We start from the raw sequence: 17,289 nt of genomic DNA on the forward strand, positions 1-17,289 counted from the left end.
AAATGAACCTAACTTAAAATATAACCCTGCTAGCTAAAAAATAATCTTACTAGCAGCAGGGTTATCTGATGCTAGCAGAATAATTAGCTTCTCAAGCACTTGACATAAAATTTAATAGAGACCCAAAAGTACATGGTATTTAAAGAGATATTCACAAGATATCGCGGTCAATAATCCTGGTCAAGGCAAATGATTTTTACACTCTGCAATTGTTGCATTACAATGCATATTAGCTGATAACTCCATCAAAACATAACTGTCACGGCATCTCCCACAGTTTCTTGTAATTTCACAAGATATATTTTATGCCTACTTAAATGGAATAATTCTTTTTGTGTAGCCTTATTGGTACACATGTATAATTGCCATACATGATAATATGATTGATTTTAATATACAACTTCATTAAACATTGGCAGTCATGTACCCTTCATTTAGATTTAATTAACCAAATGCAATATTGTTCAAATTACACTTGATATTATAAATCCAATTAAAATCCAGATGGGTGAATCAGTAGACCATAATCCATCAAGTGATTCTATGGGTTTACCTATTAATTGTTGCAATGGACTCTGGTCATTGTCATTACAGATATGGTTGCTGATAATTAACTTCTAATGGGAAAAGCGACAATCCTGATTCATACAAACACACAGCTACAGAAAGAGTTGAACCTGTCAACTTATCCCGTGACAGGGAGTTAACACCTGTGTGTCTCCTGCCAATCTGATGTGGTGTGTCCGCCAACGAGCCACTAGCTAATGATGGTCCTAATTTGAAAACTTTCTTTCTATTTGAAAATTTGCCCACAAAATAGTTAATAAGTTTTGTTCACGAAACACCAAGCTTGCAAGTTGAAGTGTGCTATTCTCAATGTGACACACTAATCTGAAATCCTTCCTGTGACTTACCTTGATGTTCTCTAAGAAGGGGGAGGAGAGTATGATGGTTCAGTAAGATGGTTGTTCACAGGAGTAATTTTCTATTTCAGAAATAAAAAAGTGAATGCTGTACTAAAAATGTTATAATGAAGAACACTAGCATTTGAAGGAATACCAAAGATACATTCTGCTGTTAGTCTATATCGCTAAAATGTGGTAACTCTCATTCTCCCATTTACAATGTATGAGTATGATGACTCTTTGTCTGGAATGATGGGACTGTCACCTTTCCATGTTTAATTTTTAAAGCTTATGATGTACCTGTCCACTTATTGCATCTGAGGTAGCTTTACTAAGACAAGTTCAGTCATCTCCACACCCACTCTTGCCTCAGGTTTGTTTTTGACTGCTTGGTTGGTGGTACTTTTTAACTCTGAAGCATGCATCACATGTCCACGTCGGTAGCTGTCAAATTACGATCAAAAAGAGCGGCCAAATCTTGGTATCCCACACGAGCTGCATAGTCCTCAGGCGTGAGACCCATGATGTCTTTGGCAGTCCTGTCACAGCCTTCTTGTGCCAAGTATCTGACACATTCCTCGTGCCCATGGAGCATAGCCTACAACAAATGCAAAAGAATCAAGTTTAGCAGTGCATTTCTAAAATGGTTTCTCTTGATGTTTTATTTAATTCTCAGAATGCTGCAAGCATTTATTCCAGCATGATCATATGCCATTATTGTTTGTATTTGTTGCTTCTTTATCTAAGAGAAAGCTCTTCAACCCTTTTAAGTGCCAAAGCCATTGGGATTGACACTGATGAATTTTCTCCAAAATACCGAAATTGCTCTTGGTGACTCTTTTCTCTGACTATTAATGTAAATAATAATTGAATAATCCTTATTTTTATGCTTTATTCTCTTTTTTTGCACCTCATTTTATAATTTTAATTAACTTTTTGCAAATTATTATAAACAATAATGTTCTATCGACATTTTTCCTTAATTCTGTCTGCATTTCACTTTGAAATAGCCTAGTAATTTTTTTTACAAAATTAAGCAATTATGCCTGGCCCACAAAGGGTTTATTTTGGTACCTAATTGTGACAGAGATACCTTTTTGTGATGATAGCCAAGACAGATCCAATTATGTTTTCTGATTCCTTTTGAATGAACAATTTTGAGAGAAACTTTTTGTTTTTATTTCCAGATGAAATCTGTGGCCAATTTCATTCCATCATTCAAATCCTAGAGTTTCTATTTAAGGGGGAAAATTTTTATTCAATGGACAGTAGCAGATGACTCCATTAAAGTTTACTGTTATAGCATCTCACACAGCTCTTTGACAGTAAAAAGAGCTAATTTCCTCTGCTTCTGAGACCGTCATGAAACTGGCCTTGCTGGTGTGATGATAGATACCTGCCATAGGATCTCCAGTTATCTTGGTCACTGACCTAGTCAAGACTGTACTGCTAGCCAAGTATGGCAAACAGCCTGTTGATCTCTGGTAGAAATAGATTTGTTCACCAAAGCCCAAAAAACCAGCTTCAGCATTTCCTTCAGGTACTAAAGCACATGCTTTGAGTCCTCCCAGTTTTTCTAGCTAGGTCAAGGCTGAACTGTGACAAATGACAGACAGCAAAAGACAAGTCTGATCACATGTTGCCATTCAAATGCAGCAAACTGCCTGATGTTCTCTTGAAGAGCTCTTTGTGTCTCCTTCAGCCCTTGGTTCTCTTCTCATCTCTAATGGAGTCACCAATTCTTTTGCATCAACCATGTGGAATTAATGTTATCTGTGGCATACATATTGGATCTGAGTCAATTTCTTATATGCATTGATTTGGTGTTAAAACTCACGGGAGCAATAACAACAACAGCTGACCTAAACTCATTATCTTATGCCTATTCTATTCTCTATCCATTTAGCTTTCTCTCTGGTTCCCAACAATGTGAGTTAATCTGCATGGAATCCAATGATTGAGTCTCCATCTTTGTGTTAATACTCTCAAGGATCATATGAAGCTGCTTTAATATTTTTTCAAGATTTTCCATCCAGTGTCTTCCAGTTTGATTTAAACTATGCAGAATTCCCTCTATTTTGTACTTACAAGTTTTTTTGTCCCCTTTCTAAATACTTTCTGGATACTTCATTTTTACATCACCAGTCAGTGCAACGATTTGACATCTTGTAAATGCTCACTAGTTCAACCTTTTGCTAAAGCCACTGACACAATGGTTCTCTTTCAATTACTTGAAGGTAGGTCTCAAAGATATCCTATCCTGGAATCTCAGTAAATCCATGAGCAACAAATTGAGCATTGTATCTCTTTATATCTTTTTTATTACTTCGTTTCACAGTAAAGACCTACTTTTTTCCCAATAAATTGCAGCTATCAGGTTTTTATTCACCAGCTGCGAGGTATTGTTCATCTTTGAATTATATGCATCTCTTCTTGGATCACAGCTTTCCATTCATCATCTGCTTCTTATCCTATCATAACATAACTAATTCTCACGAGTTACTTACCTCTTTAGGTCTCTTTGGTTCCACTTATCTTCCCCCTACCTTCACCACAATGTTTCAGGATATTTATCTCATAATAGAAAGCACATGACAAAATTCAAGTGTATCATAATGCATTTGTGTCAATATCTGACACTATATATCTACATAATGGGTTTATTAAATGATATGCAATAGATGGGAGGACTCTCAATGGATGGGGAATATAGAAAAGTGGACTTCATTTGGACATAAATACATCCAGGGAGGAAGGATACATAGAACACATATGGATGATGAGCTGAAGAAGGAAATAATGCAGGGAGAACAAGGGTTGATTGGCTAGGAAGAAAAAAAAGGATTGCTTCAGAAGTCCAAAGCATACTGCGGGCCATACATTCCAAGGAGTGTCCAAAATCCACCTCTTTATTGGGATAACATCATTACTCACCATGTGTAGGGCAGTCCTCCCTGAGTGATCCGGCTGTCTTAGATCTCCTCCAGCTATCTTGTACGAATTCAGCCTCATCAGATCCCCATGGCTGGCTGCCCTGAGAAATGGAATGAGGGGTTAGAGTTCATCTACATCTAAATAATGCCCCACTGGCCGCCGCAAGGGCATGTGGCATGTGAGGTGTTAGGTCACCACCCATAAACGAATACAAAACCACATGCAAAATCAACATATCTTTGCAGACCTACACCCACTAGTGGCATGTACATTCAAGCAGAATCAATTTGCGCAGTTTCCCAGGATCAGACGCAGACTTAAATCACAATTTAGTAGTGATGAAGTTCAACTCATTCAACTCAGAAAGATAAAGCAGAAAAACAGTTTAGGAAATAGGACTTAGAGGTATTAACTGGATTGACAAGGAAGAAGTATCAGCAGGCTATAGAGAAACTCATGAGAGAGGGAAAGTACCAAGGAAGAGGTTATTACAAAGATAGATGAGAGAAGGAAATTGAAGATTATAAATACAGATTCCAAAGAAACTGTGGGAGATGCCGCAACAGTAACTCTTAACAGAGTCATCCGCTAATGTGCAAGAGGATGCCTCAATAGTTAAACTGGCTAAAGCACTCAGCCGGACATCGAGGGATCCAGGTCCAAATCCCAGTCAAGGCAAATGATTTTTACACTCTGAAATTGTTGCATAAATACAGAGTTTGGTAGAAGGAAGAATTGAGAATAAAATAATAAATTGAGACCGATGACAAATACAGCAAAAGATACATGAAGGAAGACACAGTGCAAGGATATGGAAAGTTTGATGAGGAAAGATGAAATTGGTGTGCTATACAAGAAGGTTAAAACACAATGGGGAAGTAAGAAGGGAAAATCTGTGTTTACAATTAGAGATAAGTCAGGTAAAATACTAGTTGAAACAGAGAATATCCCAGAAAGGTGGAAGAAATATATACTGGAAGGAATGCATTGTAAAACATTAGGCCGCCAAAGTTAGGCATAGAAAGAGAATATGATGTAAATAAGGGTAGCTTAGGTCTAGGTTTACTAAACAGTGAGATGGAAAGGGTGTTAAAGGTAATTAAGTAAAACAAGGCCGCAGGGGTGGACAATAATCCTGCAGAACTACTTTAAGGTTTAGGAAAATATGGGAGGAATGGGTATTACATATTAGGCAGAGGGATAAGACTGGTTTGCCCATTAACAATCAGATTTTCCTGTATTTTCACCATGGAAATGGTAAGAGAAGCATGCAAAGGGTTGAATAAAGGAATAAATGTAGATGGGTAACTGATCATGTTGGTTTTGCAAATGATCTAGATTTAGTTGGAACACTAAAAAAGGTATTGCAATCATTCTGAAGTTCATTATTATTTTGGAGTGAAACTCCAAGTTGCCTATCAACTAAAAGCCACGCTGGATTTCCTCAATTACAAATAATGGCAACATTTTTCTGAAATTTTTGTAGATGTATGCCCCACGATTTGTAATGTTTGATGGAAGCTCATTCAAATAACTGGCAACCACCTCACAAATAGTAGAACCATCTATGGCAAAGGCAAAAGATATATTACATGATCTAACAGCAATATCATTTGAACATTAAATATCCCTACCATGATGCACAGTTATTTCTGGCTCCTGCCAACAACCCTTAAACTTACGAGCTCATTAAGCTTATTTGCCACTCACATTATGCTACTTTTTGAAAATATGGCTTGGGCATTGACTTTATTATGAAACCCAATTTTTAAGGAAACTATGAAATAATACTTATTTGTCTACAAAACTGTCCTATCCTGCCATTCAAGCTGAATGCTCATTGGCATAGTTCACTTAAAAATGCATATAGAATTTTCAAAGTAACATGCATGTGTTCATTGATTAGTTCTCTAGGATAAAAACTTCAAATTCATACATTTTTAAATTTTTACAACCTCCATACCAAACATCAGTTCTAAATTGTTTGAATTTACATTGCACAAATCTTGTTTTCATGGACTGAGTTTGTCATTATCACCAAATTTCCAAATCTGCTACATTTATTGAGCACTCCCTCACTAGCAGAGAATCTGCATGGATGTGAACTCACTCGCAAAGTTTCTCTCCAAGTAATTCTTTATCCATCAACAAGTGCGCCCCACAGTTGACCAGCATCGTGATTATCTCATGGTGGTCATTCAGCACAGCATCAGTCAGGGGTGTGTGGCCATACCTGGAAGGAAATTGCAACAAAATTATTAGCAGAGGACTGGATCTTGCCTAAGGGTCCCTATCCACCTCTCACCTTATCACAACTGCTTCCTATGCCTTTGAGCATAAACTACGAACATCTTTTGCCCAGTCAGTGCAAATAACAGAAAGTTTGATGAATTACAAATAACCTACTTAAAATATTTTCATTAAATGATGCTGAATATGTCCTTGGTGAGAATCTTAAATTATGAATATGTACTCAAAATCTATTTGCTCCTTTGAATCTGCAACTAACTTCTTTTGATAATGCGAAACATATTCCTCCATATATTTTTAAAGATAACATAAGAACATAAGTGCTTATGTGTTTAAGTGCTTAAGAGGCTTAGACTTTTAGAAAGGTTCAGAACAAACGAGTTTAACTATGACACTGAAGGAATTATAAGGACCCCACACTACTTAGGTAGATCAGATCACAAAGATAAAATAAGGGAGATAGATTCCAGTACAGATAGATACAAATACTCAATCTTTCCCCGAAAACAATCAGAAATCATAATAGTAAGAAACCGAAGTCACTTTAGAAATATTAAAAACATTGAATTTACAAGTCGAAGCAAAGTTAAACACTGCAAAGCTGTTAGGTATACTTTCAGATGCATGTGTATGTTAGTTGGTAGTTAGAGTGTTTGCATGTGTGTGGGGTGTAAGTGTTCTTGCATGAATGTATGCCATGTTTTTTTGTGGATGCATGAATTTGTGGTTTTTGTATGCAGTTTTTTTTCTCCTTTCTAAATTACGGGTGGTGTCCTAACACCCCCCGCCACACACCCTTGCGGCGGCTTGCTGGGTATTAAGTAGATGTAGATGTAAAGCTTAAATATTTTACTATTTAGACTTATTTTTAATGAAAAATCACCACGAGATTTTGGGATCTGGATATCATTCATAGGTATTCTTTTACGTTAAAGGCTAGATTAAGCAAAATCAGTAATTAATGATATTCACTTAAAATGTTAGAATAAACTAATTATGTGAACTCTGAACTCAGAATCTGATTTTAATTCACACGGGTGGAAAAGTATAATATCTACTTCCACCTCAGACATGCACCAAAAATATAAGATGCATTTTGAGGTTGCACAGTATTTCATTTCATATGTCACTAGCAATTAGTGAAAAATCAATTATTTTCAATAGAAAAAATTGGAAAATCTTTTCAATGTTTTGAAATTTCTTTCCTAGAAAGGTGAATTGATACATACACATTATGTATACATTTGGCACAATATTTACAATGTGAGGAGAAGACAACTTTAGTCACTGTAAGGACCAAATTGGAGAAGAAGAGAGAAATCATGGATCTAAGGGGAGTAAAAGAAGTGAAGAAGACACTGAGGGTAAATAATTGAACAAGATCTTTCATGAAAACCTGAGTTCGGGACTGAATGGAATACGGTTTGGAAATAATGACTACAGATAAGAAGTGTCTTCATATGAATTTCACATAAGGAATTCATCAACACTTATAGTTTATTGGTCAAAAATAACTTCACCACAACTTCTCTTCCCGTAGGGTCACCATGTGCTCAACATTTAGTCTGCATAGCCCAATCCTTTGAACCCTTTGCTTCACCCTTCCCCTAAAAACCCGTCTAGGCCCCCACATTTTTTCGCAGAAGAATTGCATTAGGTAAAGAGGTGTTTAAAAATAGGTGGCAGTTGATGGTAGGTACCTTATACATAGATGTCATGATAAGATTAGTAAAACTTCTAATACAAGGATGGAGTGTTTTTTTCACATGGATCAGAAACTAATCATTTAGGCTGGAAGACAAGCAGAAATTGAATTCCTTTGAGATGTAGGAGTGGAGTAGAATGGAAAATATAAAATTGATAGAAAATAAAACAAGTGATGAAGTTCTAGGCATAAGTAGGAGATGAGAGAGACAGTTGCTGGAAGAAATTCAAAACAGACTGGACAAGTGTATGCAGGAGATACTGACAGGCTGTATACAGCTCAGGCAATCAGGATGAAAATTGTCACTAAAGATTGCAGCATCAGAGAAGTTACCCATCTCTCAACTCTAATGGCATCATGAGCAAAAGTAGACAATTGCTGTCTGTCATTTGTTCACCTCCAATCATAAAAATACTGCATACAGGTCATTGCCATCTTCTGTTCCCATTCGGCACTGCAGGCAGGAATGAAAACAGGGTATGTGGCGATGGTAAAATGGAACCCAGAACTGGATGCATGAAAATGTAGCTGTAGTCAGTGGACCACTACTAAAAGAAACATTGTTGTGGGATTGGAAGGGGAAGGGTATACCTGTCTTTGGAGTGCACACTGGCACCCTTCTCCAGCATGAATTTCACCAACTTTTCCTTGCCCTTGCAGCAGGCAATGTGCAAGGGAGTCCTCGAATCAAGATTTGGCTGGGAAAGGTCTCCCCCCTGTAAGGTAAGAAGCATTCACTAAAAACTATGTCTCATGTCCTTTATTTGAACACAGGTCATTTGCGGTTATATGATAAGTTTATAGAGTGTGGCAGGTGTTAATTGGAAAATAACCTGCCATTAAATAATAATATACTTTCTTCATTTGATAAATGGTACAACCATATTAAATGTCATCAATATAAATATCACTCAATATATAAACATAAATTCTTGCATGAGATGAAGGTTGTCTCAAAGGAATTCATCAATTGCGTAAAGTAGGTTCCAAATAAACCGCGGGAGATGCCGTAACAGTAACTTTTAATGGGGTCATCCACTAATGTGCATTTCAATTCAACAATTTCAGAGAGTAAAAATCATTTGCCTTGACCGGGATTCGAACCTGGATCCCTCAATGTCCGAGTGCTTTAGCCAGTTAAGCTATCAAGGTGTCCTCTTAAACTCTGAAATTTTGGTGACATTGTATGTATGGTATTTCTTCACAACATCTTGTTCCTTTAAAGCCCCCAAAATTTCAGAGTTTAAGAGGATGCCTCGATAGCTTAACTGGCTAAAGCACTCGACCAGACATTTGAGTGATCTGGGTTTGAATCCTGGTCAAGGCGAATGATTTTTACATTCTGAAACTGTTGCATAAATTAGGTTAGCAAGTAACCAAGTATATACCCTCTTCTTGAAATTCAGAACACAATCCAATTTCAACTGAGTTGGCAGACAGTTATACAATCAAATGTTCACATTATGAAATGAGTTGTAAGTTGAGAACAGTCTACAATATGTAGTATTCACATTCACTTTACCCCTAATGGTGTAGTTATGGATGTGAGATCTTAATTGGAAGATTCTATTTTACCTTTTACACGAATCAGAACCTTATAAATATATAAACTAAATACAGTCATCATTCCCTATCTAATAAAAAAACCTTGCAGGAATCACATGGAGGTGTATCAGTGAAAGAGAGAATAGTTCTCTTTTGTAGTGGCAAGATTTGTATAACCTGTGGGGATGACCCCATAACTCAACACCATAATTCACATGACTTTCTAAGAAGGCATGGTGAAGTGTTAAATGATACTCACTTGAACTGAGAAAGTTGAGCTTTCTTAACACGTAAACAGCTTTACTCAGTATATTAAAGAAATGTCTGATATAAGTCTCCAAGTTAGGTTCTGTATCAATATAAATTCCTCATATTTTAGCAGTTTCAATTTCAGTTATTTTTTATCCACGACTGTATACAAGATGCTGGATTTGTTCCAGAATTTAAATGTAAATGAGTGACATCAAGCCATTATTTATCCTGTTGTTGGTCACCACTAGATAGTGCCTTTGTATCTTCTGGATGTTGACATTTTTGTATAAAAGTAGTATTTTAGGCATAGAAAATGAATTTGGATTTCATATTACAGGGAAAATGATTAATCATGATGATTGAACAGTATTGGGCCAAGCACAGGGCCCTGTAGGACAGCACAGCTTGCATTAAGAGCTGAAGTCAACATCTGCCAAGTTCAGTCAATTGGTGGCGATCAGGCAGATATGACTTCATTAGTTTCAGTGTAACTCCCTTTGCACCATAATATTCTAGCTTTAAAAGAAATATTGAATGATGAAAGCAGATTATTCAACTCAAAGAAATCACATATTTGATCTTTCATTATAGCTTCAAAAGTGTTACCATATAAAGGCACTATGGAAATGGGTTGTAGTTTGCTAAGTCATCTTTATCTCATTTGTAATTGTGAGGGGCTGTTTTGGAATATTTTAGAGCTGTAGTCTCAAAAACCTTCTGTCTCAAAACACAGGTAAAGTAATACATGAGGGTGATCCCATAAGTACCAAGCCTTACCTAGAGAAGGCGGTAGTCGTTTGAAATGTATCGCTGTATCAGAAACTACGCATCTATAAAGCATATGTTTCAAGTTTGAAGATGCCACATTCTTTATTATTTGTTTGGCAGCCATCAATAGCAAACGGTTTCAGTGAAATTGTGAAAACGGAGAAAATTGGTCATCGTTATATGATACAAAACTTTTATTTGAAAGGCCTCAGCCCTACCAATATAAATGCTGAACTGGATTCTACTCTGGGTTATTCTGCTCCTTCATTTACTACAGTAAAATATTGGGTAGCAGAGTTTAAACGAGGCCGTACCAGCTGTCAAGATGAGCATTGTATTGATCGACCAAATGAGGGGAGGACTCCAGAAACGATGAAGAAAATCAACAAAGTAATACTGGATGAACATCGACTGAAAGTGCATGAGCTAGCAGACATAGTAGGCATTTCCAAAAGTGTGGTATATTGCATATTAACTGAAAATTTGGACATGAGAAAGCTGTGTGCAAGATGGGTGCTGCATTTGCTCACACTCGAGCAAAACCAGTGTCGTGAATATGTTTCAATTGAGTGTTTAGCAAAGTTTCACAGCAACAAAGCAGAACTTTTGCGCCTTTTAATAACCATGGATGAAATATGCATCCATTACTTCACACCAACACAAAAGAACAATCAAAACAATGGATTCAAAAGGGAGAACCGCCTCAAAAGAAGGCGAAGGCCATTTCATCTGCAGGCAAGGTCATGGTGTCGGTTTTTTGGGATGCACGTGGGATAATTTTCATTGACTATATTGAAAAAGGAAAAACTATCAACAGTGATTACGCAAACTTATTGCAACGTCGGTTTTTTGGGATGCACGTGGGATAATTTTCATTGACTATCTTGAAAAAGGAAAAACTATCAACAGTGATTACGCAAACTTATTGCAACGTTTGAGCGAAGAAATCAAGCAAAAGCGGCTGCATTTGGCTAAGAAAAAAGTGTTGTTTCATCAAGACAATGCACCAGCTCACAAATCCATTATTGCAATGGCCAAAATTCATGAATTAAAGTTTGAATTGCTACCTCATGCACCCTATTTGCCAGATTTAGCCCCCTTGGATTACTTTACCTTCACAAACTTGAAACTATGGCTCCGTGGTCAAAGATTCTCCAGCTGTGAAGTGATGTTGGCAGGTAATGGCTATTTTGAGGAGCAAGACAGTTCTTATTATAAAAAGGGTATCAAACTTATTGAAAATCGCTGGGAAAAGTGAAAAGAGCTGAACGGAGATTATGTTGAAAAATAAATACATTTTTTTCCAAAATTTTTGTGTTTTCTTTGTTGGGTCGGGTACTTCTGGGTACCTCTCATATTCCCAGGAGGCAAACTTCTATGCTGAGGGATTAAAGAATCTGGTGCAGCATTACAAGAAGTACTTAGAAGTACAAGGTGGTTATGTAGAAAAGTTAAGTTGGTTTGTATGAAAATAAAACTGTCAATAAAAACTTTTTCTAATTAATATATTTTTTTAAGATTACTTTTAGAATATAACTTGTATTTCCTGGATAATAGTATGGAATGAGGAAAAACCAGACAAGTATTGCAGCTCATTCCAGGTTTGTGTACAGATTACATGTAGAAAAGAATGATCGTAGAATTGGCTGTCATAGAGAGCAAAGAGCTCCAATGTATAGTTGGTGCACAGAGGATTGATGAGCTTTAATGGTTCCATGATAGGAGGATGTTATGTTGCAAGTACAGGCTCAATCCAGCTTTAACCCATCCATGTAGTCAAGGTTGACTTAAAAGTTTCTTTGCATCACAAATGGTATATGGCTGCCGTCACGAGGGACTTCAGGAACATTTGCAGACAGGTGGATAAGATGCAGTTACATGCAAGGGAACTCTCATGCACACAAATCCCTAATACATCTTCCTTTCAGGGAAGAATTTCATAAAATGAGCTTTACCGAGTAAATTGAACATGAATTTCAAGCACAAATATATGTACTTACATTTTTGATGAGTTGATCAATGCAGTCTGTATTTTCTTTGTCAACTGCGTCGAAAAGTAGAGCAGGGATGATGACCTTTGAGGCTGTGAATTGATCCAACTTCAGTTTCTGCATGGACATGAGTTTGATAATTTGTTTGGTATCAATCTTTGTCACCGTCAGCTCGCCCCTCAGGTTCCCCTGAAGCATCTGAAGCAACACACAAGAGAGGTCACCAATGTCACTAAGTGAATGTAAACTATTCTCTCTTTCTCTGTACAGTAAGGTGAAAAAATGCATACAGTATCAATGAAAGAGTTGGCAATTGGATTCCAAAAGGAGTAAATAAATTTTACAAGGTGCTGTGAACATTTATTGACCATTTTTGATATTTGTCTGGAAATGCATGCACCATGCATGGACAAAAACACATGTGTGTTCATCAATTGGGATTTTATGGTCTGGATAACTCAAAATCTTGATAAACTGAGTAATACCATACATATAAATTTTATCAAGAATTATGATTTTTTTAAATACAGAGCAGGGTTATGTACAACATAGACTTTTGATCACTAAAGCAAGATGATACACATAGTTTGGAGGCTTTTAAGATGCGGGTGTGAAGCAGGCTTAGGCAACTCCACCTTATATTTAAGATTCAACAGTTTACTTATATTATGATATGTACGTTGATTACTCAAGCAGTTATTTTCATATAAGTATAGATATTGTTAGTGGTAACAGTTGTATTCCGGGTGCCAATCTTCAAAGTCATGAAATTCGAATCAATGCTTTTTTCAAAACGTGTTTTATTCCTTCCTTGATTCTTCCTTTCATTAAAATCCTTTTGATAGCTTAAAATTTTTATCTACTTTTCTTTTCCAGAAATAACTAAGGCTACACAATTCAAAAAATCATATCCTCTTGGTAGTCTAGTCTTGATGACGTGATGAATAAAATAAAATGAGCATTTATACCTGACTTCTCTCAATTGCAAGAAATAGAAATTGTCTCGTTCAAAAATTTCCTGAACAGAAAGTGTCTTGAAATGGGTAATAAGATTCTCTCTAATATGTTTACATATGTGGATGGTGCTAAAGGAAGAACCAGTTGGCATAACTGAGTTACTCTTCCAGAAAACATTTTTTTCACTAGAATATTTGTTCTTTTTCACTCATTTTTCCATAATTTTCCTCTCAATTTTTATGTTTATTTTATTGGTTTAAATATATTGGGAAATATGTTTCAGCGTATAACTGCTTCCCTCTCCTTGTGCATTTACCGTTAATTTTGGAAGGCATTATACTGTAGTTCATTCAATCAATAATACAAGTATATCTCTCCAATTCTGTTACCATAGTTAAATTTTTATCAAGTATATTAATTACCCTTCATAAATAAACTATATAAAATTAATAGGCATTTTGATTTCCATGTATGGAAACATTTAGTGAGAACTTATATGAATATCAGTCTTATATAATTAGCTCTTCAACATGATTTTTATACTTTGAAATAAATGAAATGCATTTCATCAAATAAATTTGAAAGGTTGCGATGCCCACTAGTGAAAATCGTGATGGCACTACAACCTGCTAGCAAAGTAGGAATAAAATAATTTCAAACTGTTAAATGGCTGTCTCCTGCATGTCATTTGTAAATTACAGAACTACCATCTATCATCATGTAAGTGAAATACCGACTGTTTATGTGTAAGTTGCCAATGTCTGGCATGAAGAATGATGAAAAAAGTGAACTGGTCAGAAAGGAAAACATACTGTGAAGTGCCTGGCATTTTGGGAGATAAGAGTTGATTGTTGAGAGTATTCCAAAGGAGGCAGGATAGGTGGACGGATGCCGAGAATTTAAATCAGCGATGAAAAGCTGAAGATCATGATATTGAGAGGAGGAGATGTACAAATTTTGGTGCAATATGTAATGTCAAATATGCTTCAGTTCATAGAGATCACTTCATAAAAATGTCATGCATAAGTGGTTTGAAAAACATGGAACATACCTCCTTTTTCTTCTCTATGCTCCAATCTTTGGCAAGCACATATGACAGTTTGGTGAGGGAAGCCTCTGGGGTCATGTTTCCCCCAGCAATGACGCCAATCTTACTCAGCACCTGCAGGTATGGACAAAACAATGGCACTGTCAATTGGGAACAACAGAAATCGCCACTAGGTGTTCATCAACAAGGCAATGCTTGTGTTGGCAATTAATATTTGTGCCAAATGAATATGTTCAAGGAAGAACAAAATTTCCTTTGGAGAACATTTTTCATTGCATCAAGTGCAGAAGAAATAAAACTTGAAAATTAATTTTTTAGCGAAAAAATTGACAAAAAAATCAATGGGGTAAAATTATTTTACAACAGTATACATATGTGAGGCAAGAAACTTAAAATATATAACTGGAATAAAATATGGGAGATGCTGGGAAGTACAGCAGTAAGTAGTAAAGACTGAAAATACAATTCAATGATCTAAGTATGATCAGAACATGCATCTACGTAAAAATACATAATAGAACTGAAAAATGCCCAAGAAAATTCCCATGTGAATTAATGAAATGAGATATGAACATTTAAGAAATGACCTGGAGATAAAATGCAAACTTAAATCAAAGCAGAAAGCAAATGAATTACTGCATAAATATTTGGAGGAGAGACTGAAAATGGAGAGATGATGTTAATTTCAATTTCAAGACAAAAATTATGTTCGACAGAAAAAACATGTCATCACACAAATATTACATTCAATGTGACATTGTTTTTTAAGCTTACAGTTCCACATATCATGTTATTAAGTCCTGGAGTGGTGAGAAAATTGAATCTCCACTTCCCCTCATGCACTCCTACAGTGGCCCACAAACATTCTTAGTGATTTGCATTTACTGAGAGTAATACCCCAGAGACTGACTGCTAATGGTACAAGAAAGCTACCCTTTTCTCACTATGCTCTCACCAACCTTCTTGAAGCATCAAGGGAATGTCCTTCACTGACCTGTCCAGTTTGGTAGTCATTTGTCACAGAGCCACGGGTGCACTGTGAACAGTTGAGCACTATGATGCCTTGCTTGATGGCATTCTCTATCGCTTCAAGAATATCCAGACGATTGCTTGGGAAGTTCCCACTCCCATATGTCTGCAACACTATCCCCTCAATTGGTGACTGGAGGAAGGCTCTCACCTGTGAACATTAAAGTTTCAAAAACAGCACCACATAAATGATTCAGTGAGGCCAGTCGTGGAGGGCTTTGCATCAAAAATGGGAATGAATTCTACTTTTGGCCATACCCACACCATCCATAGGCCTGATACCCACACTGTACTTTAATTCCATTACTCATCCTTATCTTTCAGGTAAAATTTCAGTCTACTTCATCATCCTTTTCATTAGCTTAAGCACACAAGTCACAGCGGAGCACAGGACCACCAACATTTTCAAATGCTGGCATGGAAATACCAGAGAGGTTCAATGTTGCTACAGACTTGAAAAATGTTGGCAAAAATTGGGCAAAATAATGTTTAAAAGCAAAGATCGAAAAAATTCTCTCTATAGAACAAACCGTAGAGTTAAATTTTTGACTGTACAACTAATTCAATGGTAAGTTTTTTTAAGCACATGCTGTAAAGCATTAGCACACATAGGACATTGTACAGTACCGCTTTAGTATTCTGCAGTATTATCTAATAGTTTTTGTAACTTTCAAAACCTAATATTGTCAAGTCTTCACAGAGCCTGGGGTGCATTTTGATTTTGCTCTCAAGTAAAATCAGTCACCAATTCCAAAATTACTGAACAAATACCCAAATTAAATTGCTGTCTCACTTAAAGATATAAAAAAATTCAACCTTTAATGGCCTGTGAAAAATATTTTACATAATTAAATACTTTATGCAACTGATTATTACTCTGTATCCATGTATTATTGTTTCAGTACCTTGGATGTTTACTAACATTATATTTGAAAAGAGGGAATTAAATTAAGATCAAATTAGGGATGATGAGTCAGATCTTTTTGAATATTAAAAAGGCAACATTCAGACCATTAGACTTAAATTTAAAGGAAGAGAGTGGGGAAACATCTTTTGTGGAGTGTTTTCTGCATGGAACAGTAATGTGGAAATCAAGGAAAACTTCAAAAATAAGAATTTAGGCTTTTGGGATGTGTTTATGGAGATGGATATTGAAGATCAGGTGTAGAGATAGATGGTTAGAAATGAGGGTATTTAGGATGTGGAAAATGGTTCCTGACTCTGTCAAAGAAGTAGATGACCCATGATGAGGACTCAAGCTTGCAAATAAATTATTCACCAGCTACCGTTGGCAATCAATAATAACTTCCGTAAAGGACTTGTTTTGAAGGAACAACATGAAGATTATCAAGGTCCACTAATGAGCTGCATTCAAGTTTTATGGCATTCAATTCTTTCCTGACAAGCTGCTCACACCAAAGAGTTGAACCCTTTGTTACTTGTCAACCTAATCTTCCTAAAGACATATTTTCCATGATGTCAATGCCACAATTCCATGATCATCGAGAATGCTTCCATAGGGTTCCCTTTTGCACAGGAAAATTACTAATGGAAGGTTGGCTGGACTCGACTGCAGCTTTCTTTGAACTGTAGTCACACTCATGAACGCACATTTTTCATATCCAGAATTCCAACAAGGCATGTCTCAGTCAATTAACAATAAATTTTAATGAGTGTCGAAATATGTGAGTGGAGGAAACAGATGATCACACACTGTTCTTCCACAACAAAATACCATTTTTAAGTATTGAAAACGCTTCTCGATCTTGTGGCAGCTATGCGAACTCTGTGTACTGTACAGCCCAGCCATCTACTCGTATGTTTTATTTTCATAAAGAATACCCCATATATTATCAATTCAACCACATCTTTCTATCTACTCTCATTCCCAATTGGGAGGCCATA

At 36.3% G+C, this 17,289-nt stretch overlaps 1 protein-coding gene across 1 annotated transcript in view; it reads right to left on the bottom strand.

Moving 5' to 3' along the window:
• Positions 1-843: 843 nt before the first annotated feature.
• The window catches only part of LOC139693374 (L-asparaginase), a 74,445-nt gene continuing 57,999 nt past the window's right edge, over positions 844-17,289 (bottom strand). The window contains exons 7-13 of the mRNA XM_071591501.1: positions 15,350-15,535; positions 14,359-14,469; positions 12,360-12,548; positions 8,386-8,510; positions 5,950-6,072; positions 3,840-3,939; positions 844-1,503 (exon numbers count right to left, since the gene is read on the bottom strand). Of these exons, the coding sequence (XP_071447602.1) occupies positions 1,330-1,503; positions 3,840-3,939; positions 5,950-6,072; positions 8,386-8,510; positions 12,360-12,548; positions 14,359-14,469; positions 15,350-15,535 (1,008 nt within the window). The 3' untranslated portion in view covers positions 844-1,329. The remainder of the gene's footprint in view (positions 1,504-3,839; positions 3,940-5,949; positions 6,073-8,385; positions 8,511-12,359; positions 12,549-14,358; positions 14,470-15,349; positions 15,536-17,289) is intronic.

This window comes from Hetaerina americana, unplaced genomic scaffold, assembly GCF_022747635.1.
Source record: "Hetaerina americana unplaced genomic scaffold, ioHetAmer1.1.p SCAF_48, whole genome shotgun sequence".
Lineage (NCBI taxonomy): Eukaryota > Metazoa > Arthropoda > Insecta > Odonata > Calopterygidae > Hetaerina > Hetaerina americana.